The following is a 14,542-nucleotide window of genomic DNA, read 5'->3' on the forward strand; positions in this document are numbered from 1 at the left end:
GGCGGCAGAGGATCGGGAGCTGTTGTTTCCACGACCTCTGCCCTTGGCGCCGTTTCCGCGAGAGCCACCTCTACTTTGTTTGGTGTACGTGGTTTGCGCGCCACCCTTATTGTACTGTGTTTGCTGGGACAACTGGCCTCTGGAAACTCCTCTATTGCCTGAGCGACGAAAAGAACCACCCCTGAACTGCTGCGACTGGACAGCCCCCATAGCCTTCGCAGTTTGTGTCCTTTTTGATTTTCTCTAAGGTGGTGTCCACCTCAGGTCCAAATAAGTGATCAGGGTTTACAGGCTGATTTAGGATGGTGGTTTGTATCTCTGGCTTGAACCCGGAGATTCGCAGCCAGGCCTGTCGCCGTAACATCACACTGGTATTAATGGCCCTGGCCGCGGTGTCTGCTGCGTCCAGTGCACACTTAATAGAAGCATTTGAGATGAGCTTCCCTTCCTGTATGAGCATCTCTGCTGCCTCCTTATATTCATCTGGCAAGTGTTGTAACAGGGTCTCAAGTGTATCGTAATGGGCCCTGTCATATCTGGCTAAGAGTGCCTGAGTGTTTGAAATGCGCCAGATATTGGCCGCTTGAGCCGCCACCCTTTTCCCTGATGCTTCTAGCACTTTAGATTCCTTGTCAAGGGGAGGAGCATCACCAATAGTTTGTGAGTTTGCCCTCTTCCGGGCATTGGAAACAACCAGAGAGTCCAATGGCAACTGGCCCTTGATGTTGGTTAGGGTCCCCAGGCGCCGGTTTGTACTTCTTCTCAATTCTGGGGTTTATAACCCTGGCCCTTGTGGGCTCTTTAAAAATGTCTCCAGCATGTTTTAAGACACCCTTTAGCATTGGCAGAGTCTTGACGGTCCGCTCAGAGGTGGAAAAGGTGTCAAACAAAAAATCCACTTCAATAGGGTCAGCATGGAGCTGGACATCGTGATTTTTGGCTGCCCTTTCAATAAGTGCATTAAACGCCGCTGAGTCTTCAGTAGGCGATGTTTTTACGTTATACACCTGAGTGTCTGGGGCAATTTGTGGATCTCCTGGGTTAGCAGCATCTGCCCAGGGTTCATGTTGATCTTCAGGATCAGTGTCGACAGGGTAGTTGTACTCATAGTCACCTTCCCCAGTCTCCACATCTGAGTAAGTGGGCGAGATAGGAGCAGTGTCCTGGCCATGTGGAGCTATTGGTTCGACAAGAACGGGTGAAGCCGTGGAATCCTTCTTCAATGGAATGGTGTAGGACTCCATAGGCTGTGTCGGGCGATCTTTCGTTTGTAAATAGAAAGTTTACCAGTGTCGGCGTCGAAGTGCACCGACTGCTCTTCAAGTGGGGGTTGTTGATGCTTTGTGCCCACAACCGCAGGTGTAGGCTTCGGCCCCGTGGACACCTTTATGGACGCTTCGACGGCCGTCTTAGGGGCGAAGGCCTTCGGCACCACTTTCGGTGGCAGCGTAAACTGAATGGGCGCCGGCGACTTTTGAGGTTTGGTGGCAGGTTTCTGCATGGAAGTATCTTTTGGACCAACAGTGGAAGCCTAATCCTTAATGCGTTTTAAGGAGTCTGACACCTGCTTCGAGAAGGAGGCGGACGGCTGCGTCGACTCGACTGGTTCCTTCGAGCCACCGCCAGGCGCGGACTCAAGGGTGTGACTGCTTTTGGCCTTGTTTGGCCGACAAGCAGGATCATTAACTTTCTGAGCGCCGAGTCCTTTTTCTGTGTCGACGGACTTCGGCGCCGATTTCTTCGGTTCGACGACCTTGACCAGTTTTTTCGGTGTCCCAGTATTCGGCTCGACACCCTTTAGCGACCTCACCGGGTCGATAACACTCTTAAGCTTCGTCGGCGCCAATAGATCAGAGGACTTCGAGCCGACCAAAGCAACACGCACTTTTGGTTTCGATGTTGCCTTTAGTGCTTTCGGTTGCGTAGACACCGATGCTTTCTCTTTTGATTTCACCACCTGTGGCTCCTTAGAAGTGCCCGAAGCCGGGCCTGGAGGCGAGGCTGTAGAACCCAGTGTAAGATCTTGGGTAAGGCCATGTGGCGATCCCTCGACCTGAGCCTTATGAAGCGTTTCGATGGCTGGGCATAGCTCCTCGCTCGAGCTATCTTCCATGGCCCCATCGTCTCCTACCTCGTCAACGACTTCTTCAGTATCGAGCATTTCAACATCAGCGTCGTAGCTGGAGTCTATCTCCGCCGCTGGATTGGACATCGGCTCCTGAACTTCCTGCTCGTCTGCCTCATCCTCCTCGGTATCGAAAATGTTCACCGGGTCAGGTGCCGTTTGCTGGGCCTCCTGGCGAGCTGCGTGCCGAAGTCGAATCGTCTTCCTGGAGCGGAACCGAGAACAAGCCATACAGTTGGCTTCATCGTGATCCGGCGACAGGCACTTGTTGCACACCGGGTGGACGTCGATGTGAGGATACTTCGAGTTGCACACGGGGCACCTTTTGAACGGGCTGCGTTCCATGATGGATCGCCAAATAAGGCCTCTGGCGTCGACCGGGCCTTCAGTGCCGAAGAGCCACGCGACTCCTCTGGATGTCAGACTCTGGAACTGAGCTGGAACAGAACTGGGCACCGAGCGCAAGACAATGCCGACGATATAGTAAAGGCCTTTTGGCCAAAAAGAAAGTTTTCTATTGATTTCGAACTTGAGTGATCAAATATGCATCCGAACCCAATGGCGGAAAAAAACAATCTGAGGATGGAGTCGATGCCCATGCACACTGTAGTCCAGGGGAGGAGCCACCTATCTCGTGATACTGCGAAGACTCTTCCAGAACAACAATGTGCAATCATCCGGACCCAACACTAGGCGGCGATCTATGCACAAGATATGAATTCAGCAGCCCACATGCCTCGAACCATTGAGGTTTAAGGTAGAGCACACGCACAGCGACTTCCCTCCTGGACAAACAAGAAACCAAAACTGGAGAGGGGCTGTGATCATATTATGTTGGAACAATTTCAGAATTTGTAGCTGCGGGAAATAGGGTGGGTGGGGTGGGGGGGTTGGGCGGTGACCTGGGATTACTACACCACGGAGGGAGCTATTTTCCTCTGGACGCTGGTTTCCAGATGTGGGTTGCGCCTGGCAAGCCAAATGGATTTTCTTCATCCATTGGGGTCACAATGTGTTCCCCTTATGCTTGTTGGTTAATAATCAGGCTGGCAGACAGCGTAGGCCATTTCTTCATCGCAGCCTGCCTATAGGATTGCCAATAAATTAACGCATTCCCTGGTCTTAATAAACCCGCTACACAATTTTCTCTAACAAATGTTTTCTGCCTCTTATTTTGTTGTGTTCTCGAGTAACATAGTAATGTTTACTGCTGCACTGGTACTAAATGAAACTCGGCTGGTTGTGTGGCTATTACGGCTGTACGCGCTCATGTGGTGACGTAGGTACGTTCAGCCAATAAGATGTCACCATCTTTTTTGCTGCCTGCCGAAGACCTTTTTCGCGGCCAAAAAGGTCAATTTCGTAGTCATCGCGCCCTTCAGCTGATTTCGCGATTATTTTGCAAATCGCAGAAAGCTGGAGGGTCTGTACAATGATAAATCTGCTAATCCTAGTGTCCTCTGACATCTAACACTAAAATCGAGATTGGGGCAGCCACTTAACTCACAATCCCAGAGACGAAGGTCTGATAAGACAAATGCAGATTCCTTTAGCAACCAGACAGTGGAGCCACATTCATTTTCTTGACATCCTGCAGACTTCACTTTCTAGAGTGTCCAAAGAATTATATGTAAAACCAACAGACCTGTCAAACAGGATTTGACACTGTAGTGTCAAAAAGGATGCCCTCTACCCCCACCCTGCATTTTCAGTGGACTTCAGAGTCCTCTCTGCCCATTCAGGCCTGCGTACTGTCTGCTCCTGGGAGGCGATTTATACCTATTCAAGGCTAATTATAATTAATGTCTGTGAGAATCAGCAAAGCTAAAGAAAATTTGCCGTCACTAACTTCAGACAGGGGAAAAGCTATCTTTGTAAAAGTTTACTTTCCTTAATATTTTTTTAAAAAATAGACTTCAAATTTGAATGGAATGTTTAATAACTATTAAAAGTGGATTAATTCTCTTTCTAGCTGGTCCCATTTTGGGTACAGGTCACTGTAAGGACATATTATTAAAATTTCGACCCAGCATACTTTTAAATACCATGCACCTGCCTTATGTGCTACAAGTAAGTGACTTCATATTTTCAAAAGGGTTTATTATCATTAGTGACGTACTGCCGTTTTTACAGCCAGGTTTCTACCTCCACTATAGTGGATGGCATAATATGTGCTTCAGTCCACTACTGGCATTTAACTTCCATGCCCTTGGTATACTTTGAAATATACTAGGGACTTGCAGGCAAGTTAAATCTGCCAATTAGGTCATGTTTAAAGGCAACTCACGGGCACTATACTGCTGGTGAGCAAGGATAAAGAGCACAGATATCTAAAGTCAGCAAAAATGTATAACACACCTAAAGGTGAAAAATCCAGGCTGACCATTCAGAAAATGCTGGTTTCCTACAGTACCCTTCTCTGGAGCTTGTAAATTTGGATCAGTTAAGTGGCAAGTGTGAGGTGGGCTCTCACTAAAGGGAAGAGAGCTGGTTCCTGAGCTAGGTACACGTCTCTTACTCACCTACAGATGCCTCTTCCTATTGATAAAAACAAGCACCTTGCAAACAAACCTTGAACTGATGACAGCTCGCTGAGCAGAAGCGCATTAGGTTTGAGTGCGAATTCACCTGGTTTCAAGCCTCACTGACGGGGAGAAAATGGCATGCAAGGGACATGGTTGTGCAAGAATCCATTGTATCGGAGGCACATACCCCTAATAGAGAGATCACAAAGTCATAAGGCTGCTGGCCACTTTAACAAGTTGATAATAGAAATCCAGACAGCAGGAGAATCATATTGTGCCCTGCGTTACACTGATAGATGTGATATACTTGTGCAAATTAACAATAGTACAAATGTACAGCCTCAGTCAATTACAGAGTAATGAACACATTATCACATCCATATAGTTTAACCAAGGTTGATTTTTCTTTGACATGATCAATTATCTACTGCAGAAGAACTGGATAAATACCTTGTCAAAAGAGCGAAGGTCATAAAGTTTAACCATTTCGGAATTAACACCGGCAGCAAAAATGAGTCCTTCCGGGTCAAACGAACACACAGGCTTCCCTTGGAGATGCATAAGGCCCTGTGGAGAAGACACATTCCATGAAAACCAACCACTAAAAAAGTGTCAAAATGTTTTAACTAGTATATTTATTTTTTAAAGAGTACCTAATCAAAATAGTATTTTACACCAAAACGTTGGCCCTGGTTCAGAAAAGCAGATCATCCTTAACCTCATATTGATCATTCTCTTGATACTAATATGAACAAACTGTTTCCCCTCAATCTCAAACAGTTCACACAGATTAAAAACGTACACCCACCCCATCATTAATATAGACACCAATTCAGCACTCACCTGACAGTTTGGAGAACGCAAGTCCCAAAGTCGAATTGTCTTGTCAAGAGAACCCGAAATAAATGTGTCATCAACTGGTGACATTGACAAAGCCACAACTCTACAGCAAAAATGGAAAATGAAATAAAACATAATATGCAACCAGCCAGAGGAAAACCAGATTAAAGTAAAACAGGACTAACAGTTGTATAAGAACGCTACACTTCTGAAGATTTAGAACTGGTACACAGTATTCAACCACAAAAAAACAACATTTTACTCTTTAAATGGTACATGCTCAAATAGAGTTTGAACAAATGTCCAACCTGCAACCGGACTGCCATACATTTAAAAAAAGAATGGGGGGGGGGGGGGGGGGGAGATGTGTGGAACCAGTCAGACAAGTCTTTACCCATGTCGACATGCTCCATAAACTCCCATACTGAGGAGATCAGGCCACCACTCAGCCCTGGCTCAGAAAGTGAAACTGGTCTCAAAACATAACAAAAAAAGGACTACAATACTTCTCTCTACCTGCTCCAACTTGGCGGCCATCTTAGACTAGTCAATCCTCTCTACCCTCCTTGCCTAAGGAAGTGGCCATTTTAGACTAGTCAATTTCTCCACTTCTTCTTGACCACTCATTAGCCTAACCACCCTCACCTACTCGCACCTACCTTAGCCCCTAACGTATCCACACAACAACCGGCACCAATCTACAATTCTACGCCCAGCATGGAACTCATAGGCAAGCACACATATAAAATTAATTACCCACCCGAGCTCGCCAAAAAAACTGCCAAACATTTTAAACACAACTTCTTGAAGTCGCACCCTGAAACCCCCTTTGTAGACACTTACTTCTCACTAAACAATGGAGCCAAGAACACAGATTTCATCCTATACACTACACGTAGAGCACAATGGAGAAAAGCGATCCTCACACTCCTCACTATCTCCGCCACCAGGAAATCCGCCCATGGCTTAACACTGTCCACCACACCTTCCCAACTCTTCCCAGCTACAGCAACCATCACCATCTATAACAACGGCATTATCTTAATTCAATCCACAGACAGGAACCTTGACCTATTCGACAACTTGTTCCCCACGTTCAAAAAATATATCTCCAACCCTCTGTCTCCAATTCATCTGGCCCCCAATCCTAACAACCCTAACTCCACAGCACCTCCTATCACTAACACACATCTCCCCCTCTACTCTATTCCATCACCCACCCGCTACAGTCACCTCACATCCCTCTATCACAGACTTAGATCTTTCCTCATCCCACATCCTCCCCACCCCATCTTCCCCCCAACAGAACCCTGCCCTCCCACTTCCTACTGGACTCTCAGAACACCCCACCTCCTTCAACTACACTCCCCCTCCCCACAATAGATCCTCCTCCCTTCCTATCTCCCCCCCCATTCCGAGCCCTCACTACACCACCGGCACCCCAGCCACCCCTAGCCCTCTCCCAGCTAGCAACCTCTCCCCTCCCATTCTCAGTCCTCACTACCTCACCCCAGTCTCCCCTAGCTCTCTCATCCCTCAACCTCTCCCCCCACTCTTACTCCCCACCACCTCACATGCACCCCCGCAACGCCTAGCCTACACTCACCCTTCAACATCCCTCCCCCCTAACTCAACCTCTCCCCTCACTCCCAACATACCTACCCTTCCGAACACTAAATCACTCACTAACACCACTAACCCACTCACTAACACCACTAACCCCTCCAATAGCATCACACCCCTTCCCCACACTCCTGTAACAGACACCTATACACTTTCAGTACCCAGTCCCAACTCCACTCCCAAACCCACACTAGACATGATTATGTCCACCCTCCTCCAAGTCAAAGAAGATCCACACCCTCAAAGAGTTACTCTTCAAAGAACCCAGACACCCCCTACCTATAACCACTCCCCCCCCCTAACATATCCCCCACTCATCCTCTCACACAAAACGTCCGACACTGGACCTCTATCCCCGCTCGTAATCCCATCAACCGCTCCTGTCGCACCATCAATCCTCTTTCGGACCACGACATACACACCCTCCTCCGCTCATATGACCCAGTTACCCAAACCAACCTAGCCACCACCACACACCTTTCCATCCCCACGATTCACCCTAACGCCCTTAGGCTCCCCACTCAAAACAACAGAGGCCCCGTCCCAAATAACCTTAAAAAAGTCCCCCTCACTCTAGAACCCTCTACCACCCCCTACACCCCAAGGCTCAAATGCATACTTCTCAACTGCAGGTCGGCCCCTAGACACTCCTCAGACGTCGCTGATCTCATTATTTCACTGGACATTGATCTAATCATTCTGACAAACTTGGTTAAATGAATCTTCTACACCCATCATGGATATTCTAGTCCCCCCCCCCCCCCCCCCCAACTACCACATCATTAGACTTGACAGGCCTAGCAAATCAGGCGGTGGAATCGCATGTATTTTTAGAAGCAACCTCTCAGTTACTAGAGCCAGCTCCCCATCTCTCACCTCATGTGAATACTTCTGCCTAGATGTCATCAGCGAGAGCAAACCTATATGCTCTCTACACGTCTTCTACCATCCACCTGGGGACAACCTCATCTTCACCCAACAACTCATTGACACAATTTCATCCAATTCTGGTCGGCAACACACTCAAATTTTCCTTGGTGACCTCAATCTCCACTGGAATGATCACAATGACGCGGTGGTAAATAGCCTAAAAAATTACCTCAACGCTCTTGACCTCACCTAAATCTGCAACAGCCCGACACATGATAAAGGCTCTATCCTCGACCTTATAATTTCTAAAGAAAACTCTACCCAACTTGGATCAATCCAACCCTGTGACTGGTCAGACCCCCACATTATCACATTCTTCAATGAAAAAGTTAAACTTAACCCGGTTCAACCCACCAAATCCAAAGTCTGGAAAAGGAACCTGAAGAATCTCAATCCAAACTCTTTACCTTCTCATAGCTGCAATCTCCTCCTTCCCCCTAACGGTGCTCTGGACGTTCAATCTTTGACCGACCACTACCTCAACTCTATGACTTCTATAATCAATGAAGCCACCCCCTTGCAACTGAAAAGAGTCTCCACTAAAAAATCCAACCCATGGTATGATGGTAGACTCAACGAAGATAGACGGGCCATGCGCATGGCAGAGCGCACCTGGAGATCAGCCCCTTCTGCACTAAGCCTTAAAACTCTGAAGGAAAAGAGAAATACATACTTCAGGAAAATCAAGCGCACAAAATCAGATTTCTTCAGCCTCCAGCTCAACCAAGCAAAAAACCGACCAAGAAAGCGGTTTGAACTAATCAATACACAATCCAAGGAACAACCCCAACTATCGCATAGCACAATAGGCGATATACCATCCTGTGAAGACTTCTCTGCTTTCTTCAATCTAAAGACTGATAACATAAGGAAAGATCTCCTCGATGACGTAAACCTTTACTCCAACCCCCACAGCATAACATCCACTGAACCAAAGAACAATGCTGCATGGTCATCCTTTGATACCTACTCTGAAGATACAATTAAACTGCTCACCACATTGAAACCTTCCAATCACCTCACAGACCCCCTTCCTGCTAATGCTGTAAAGGACTTCACCCCAATTCTCCTCCCACTATGGACCACAATTATCAATAGCTCACTTCAACAAGGTCACACCCCCGACTCCCTCAAAGTTGGACAAGTCACACCTATACTCAAGAAACCAACAGCTGACCCTTCTGACTTAAACAATTACCGTCCTATTACCACCCTTGCCAAACTGTTGGGAAAATGCGTACAACTCCAACTAACGAAACACATTGAACAGTTTAACCTCCTCAACGCTCATCAATCAGGCTTCCGAGCAGGGCACAGTACTGAGACTGCTATTACACACATAATTGACGACGCCCTCCAAATCCTTGATCAAAACGATACCTGCCTCATCATCCTTCTTGATCTGTCCTCAGCATTTGACACAGTCAAACACGAGAACTTACTAGAGTTGTTAAATACCAGAATGGGCCTATCTGGGACAGTTCTCAAATGGTTCACTTCCTTCCTACATAACCGGTCTCCGAAATTCAAGAGCAACAACCTGATGTCCCCACCAGTGCCTGTAACACTAGGCGTCCCACAAGGATCTTCCCTTTCTCCAACATTGTTCAACCTGGTCATGGAACCTCTCACCACCCTGCTACAAGCATCTAATGTACACTTTCACATGTACGCAGACGGCACACAACTATACCTGAAATTACAATCCCCCAATGACATCAAACTTCTTAACTCAAAGCTCAGAACACACAATCATGGCTTGCCGATAATCACCTCAAACTCAATGCCCTGAAAACTGAGGTCCTGCTGATCTCACCTGTGAAAAAGCTCCACCTCTCAAAACTGGCTTAAGCACCTAACTGCACTCAATGTCCAACCTACCATCGTGGACTCAGCGAAATCTTTAGGCATAACACTTGACACTAATCTCAACATGCAACGGCATATCAGCAACGCAACTAAGGGAGCTAATTTCCAAATCAATACCCTGAGGAAACTTAAACCCTTCCTCCCAGCCAAGGACTTCCAAACTGCAGTACAAGCCCTAGTCATGCCGCGCTTAGACTACGGTAGCATCGCCCTCTGCGGACTCCCCCCATCTACAACTGCACCCGGGAGCCTCTTTGAACGCTACAGCGAGACTTATCACTGGATCAAAAAAACACTCACATATTTCCTCTGACCTAAAATCCTTGAACTGGCTGCCTTTTGAGGCCAGAATACATCTGAAAATTGCATGCATGACTCAAAGGGCTATACACCACAGCTCTCCCGGTTACCTTACTCAGAAGCTGACAATTTTTGGTGGCTCAAGATCCACTAGACGTTCAAAGAATCTCCTTCTGAAACCTCGTAGATTCCGGAAGGAAAAAACATAAGCGCTCCTTCTCAGGAATGGCACCCAGGATCTGGAATTCACTCCCTCCAGAAACCAGACTTATCACCTCCACTACATTCTTTAAGAAAGAAGTAAAAGCTATCCTCATGGCTAAATTCACCTGAACATGTACCTAACTTTGGAACTTTTTGAGACTCCTGACTATTTGTAATACTTGTTTATCAGATTGACTATTTGTATTATTGTTTAACTGATTGTTTATGCTCCCTCTTTTATCTACCTTATTTTTACTACCTATTTACTACCTCAACTATCTGTCGCTCAAAAGCCTGTTAATTGCTCTCTTGTTTTTACTTGTTGTAAAGCGCTCTGATATCTGCAAAAGATCTTGTTCGCGCTATATAAAACTCTCAAAACAAACAAACAGCACCAACCACCCTCAAGAAAGGTTGACCCCTGCTTGCTTCACCGGTCAAATACCCCCACCTACTAAAAAGGCACCTGGCCCCATTCTAAATCTTACTGGACAGCTGCCAACAAAATAATCTTCAGTGGGCTTCTTCACACCAGTTACCACCTCAACTGGTACCCTACACTGACTAAAAATCTTACACAAAAAAAAAACCACTGAAGTAGCTACAAGTCAATATGACTAATGCTCTACAGTCTTCAAAACAAAAACACATAAGTTGCAACTTGTACTAACAAGCATTTACAATGCAATAGGTCTCGCATTAACGAGAGTTTAGGCTATTGGCAATGCAAAATCTTAAACTCACAAATGCGAAACCTACTGCATCACAAATATTTGTTTTACTAGCGCCCATGAGGTGCTTTCACATTCATGAAGGCCGTGCCCCTTACTTTAGATAAGCCGCGTCTAAAGAAAGGGGTGTGACACATTTAGGTGAAACCACTGCATGGGGGCTTTCACAAAAAAAGCATGTTTGCCAAGTTGATGAACAGATTTTTTTTGCAAAAGGGCCGATGCCATGCTTTTGTGGGCCTCATACCTTTCTTTAGACGTGGTTTGTGTAATGAAAGGGGCGAGACTTCTATGAACATGAAAGCGCTGCATGGGCGGTAGTAAAACAAAATAAATAGGCGCAGCCGCGAAAATAAATAAATAATGGCAGCTACTATAGTAAAAGCGTACAGCTTTTAAAATCAAAATAAAAGTGGACGGCGTGCTGCTAAGTAGTTGGTGGAATAGGGGGAGGAGCATTAAATAAAATAAACAGACCATGTAAGAACACCAGTAAAAGGTCTAGTGGTTATGGGAGGTAACAAAAGCAGACAAGGTGGTCCCAAGGAGGGACTAACAAGCCTTATAACTACTCGAACTCCAAGCTTACGGAGGACAATGACAAGCCAAAAAAATATGTGGCGGAGCTTCAAAGCCATACTTCACTACTGCATGCCTCGCAGCAGCGCATGCACTGCTCAGGCTCGAACTAAAAAGGTACATCTTCAAATAATATATGGAGGAACAAAACAACCCCATCAACTCACTTACCTTTTACTGTGTCCTGGGAAGTACCGTATGTATTTATTGTCATGAAGAGAGAGGTATCTGATTGTATCTATGGGGAGATAAAAATATATATGAGCAAGTCAACCAGAGGCCCACTGGAAAAAAAAGTGTGGGCTACCAAGATTGTGACACTTATGGAATCAGAGTAAGAATGGTGAAGGAACCCAAAATGCCAGCACAAAAGAAACTGAGGCGCAACAATCTTGTACACACAAATGCATCCTCACATCTGTGTTAATACTATTTTTGACATTCAGATGTTTACTACAAAATGATATGAAGGCTTAACGCTTTATATAGCATTATATCAGTAGACCAAGATTCTCCTCCGTTACCTGTTTCAGACTGTTCCATTAGATGTAAAGGCTGATGCATTGTTTCGTAGAGTGTGCTCTGTCCCAGGCAAGGCAGTGGCCTGTACAGTTATCTCCAGTACCGGGCGGTATCGTAGACCCTCAAACTGTACAAACTACTACCTCAACCCAGTGGCAGGCAGGGCCCATTTCAGGTGCACATTTCCAAGAGGAAGGGTAGGATACACAATCAGACTGTAAGCCCTGGTGTCAGGCTTCACAACCTGTAAATCTTGCTGCTGAAAAGACGACATGAAAGTATGGTACAGCGCAATAAGAACATGCAAGATGATAACTGAACATAGTATTAGTCATGATCACGTACACAGGCTTACCATCAATCTTGTTGGAACTGTAAACCACAGTGTTGGCAGCATGTGTGTATCGGATAAGGTCCACCCCATACTTCTTACTGTACAGAGTCCGCTTCGGCCTGAGAAAAACAATCAATTAGGCTTAAAGTAAAGCAAGATTACTTTAAAACGTATGCATCACGTACAAAGACATCGACTTAAAGTAAAGAACAAAGGTTGCTCTGTCAGTGCACCTTTGTTTACACAACTTCCATTTGGATACGATTTCCGTTTTCTAGAATGTCTGAATGAAAAAATTAAAAACATTAAAGTGCAATTTTCAAGGCCAGAATGTTCCCCACATTTATATGTCCCACTTGCAAAAGAAAAAAGCATTAGCAAAGCTGGAAGATATTGCCATTATGACCTACTGGCTTTGCCAATGTTGTACAGCATTGAAGAAAAAAAGTGATAAGCATCAATATTTTGCGGCTGCGTCAATAGACATTTGCTTATTTAGGACATATGCCTGTGCATGCATGCGCCTACTGAATGATACTGGAGCCATTTTATTTTGTTATTTTCAGATTTAAAATGGCAGGCATCAATTGGAGCAGTAAATGAAAAGTAATTTTCACTTGCACAAAAGCTCATTTGTGAAACTGAAGCAGCCAGGCAGCGACTGGGAACGGTCAAGCCCGCCTAAAAAAAGGTAAAACAAGCCTACAAATTCAAAAGGATGGTAAAGAAAAAATGTTTCAGGGCAGGGGGCAAATTCGAGAAGAGGAAGGCAAGCCATCGAATAAGGATCAAGAAGATGTGGGTGACAAAGTTAAAGCCATAGCGGGCTATAAATTCATGAAGTTTCTTAGAATAAATAGACCACAAGAGGTCTTTCACAAAGACCGCTAAATGCTTTACACGACAGAATGAGCACTGGCAAAGCCAATAGGACGTGCCTATGTGAGATCTATTGGCTTTGCCAATGTTTCTTAGCCATGTAGCAACATGGCTTAAAGTAAAGAAAAAAGCTGTTTAACAGCCAGCGTTGACCGAGTCTTTCTTCTTTTTACTCTTTTTACTTTCAGCTATGCTGCACTGAAGCCAGCACTGCTGTACAATATGGCCTAAAAACATCGACCAAGCCAATAGATATCCCCAATTGGCTTTGCCAAAACTTGTTTCTTCTTGGTGTCCATGAATGTGCTGCCCATGCTTTAGATATAATTCCTACTCGGCCATATGCTTATGAAAGTGCAGGTCTTGGGAAAGGAAGGAATAATGTTTCACTCTGCTGGCTCCTTTTCCCTGAAGGAACAGGGAAGGAGAGGGAGCATGAAACTTTCCCCGAGCTGTGGCCAGCTCACACAAGTTCCTGTTGCAGCTTCTTGAAGAGTTGTTTAACCACTTCCGCGCTCATGACTAGCTCAGCTCGTCATGAGCGACGACGCTCGCACGCTGATGACGAGCTGAGCTCGTCATGTAACGCGGCTTTTTTTCAAATCGCAGCGCACAGCGGGAAAACCGCTAGCGCGCATGCGGTTAAAGGCTGTAGCAGGTGGAGGTTAACCATATAAGCTCCATTCCTGCTGAACGCACGGATTGCTACAGCAGTAACTGCACCATCGTGAATCGCAGTGTCCAAAGAAATATGACACTGGATGCTGGATACATTCCTGCAGTCGTGGGGCATACAGTGTTCAGGCAGAGGTGAGGTGGGGCTCAACATACCACAGCAGTTCCTGCTCTGTCTAGGAAATGTCAAAGCCCAGCATCTTGTGTGGTTTTCAGGCAGGTTGTACAATGCAACAACAGTCCCTAATGTGTCCCGGGAGTATGGTTGGGGGCACAGGGTAATGTCAAAGCAAATGCACCTTGACACAACAGTCCCTGCAGTTATTGCACACGCAGTGTCCGCAACACTCCTACTCCATGGGGAGAGCATTCTGCCCGTAAATGCTCTCACTTTGAATTCAGCTGA

At 45.9% G+C, this 14,542-nt stretch overlaps 1 protein-coding gene across 2 annotated transcripts in view; it reads right to left on the minus strand.

Moving 5' to 3' along the window:
• Positions 1-14,542, minus strand: part of WDR82 (WD repeat domain 82) — a 125,825-nt gene that overhangs the window by 85,202 nt on the left and 26,081 nt on the right. For both annotated transcript variants that reach the window (XM_078661466.1, XM_078661467.1), the window contains exons 2-5: positions 12,604-12,701; positions 11,898-11,964; positions 5,494-5,593; positions 5,101-5,217 (exon numbers count right to left, since the gene is read on the minus strand). In XM_078661466.1, the coding sequence (XP_078517592.1) occupies positions 5,101-5,217; positions 5,494-5,593; positions 11,898-11,964; positions 12,604-12,701 (382 nt within the window). The remainder of the gene's footprint in view (positions 1-5,100; positions 5,218-5,493; positions 5,594-11,897; positions 11,965-12,603; positions 12,702-14,542) is intronic.

This window comes from Lissotriton helveticus, chromosome 9 (assembly GCF_964261635.1).
Source record: "Lissotriton helveticus chromosome 9, aLisHel1.1, whole genome shotgun sequence".
In the NCBI taxonomy this organism is placed as follows: Eukaryota; Metazoa; Chordata; class Amphibia; order Caudata; family Salamandridae; genus Lissotriton; species Lissotriton helveticus.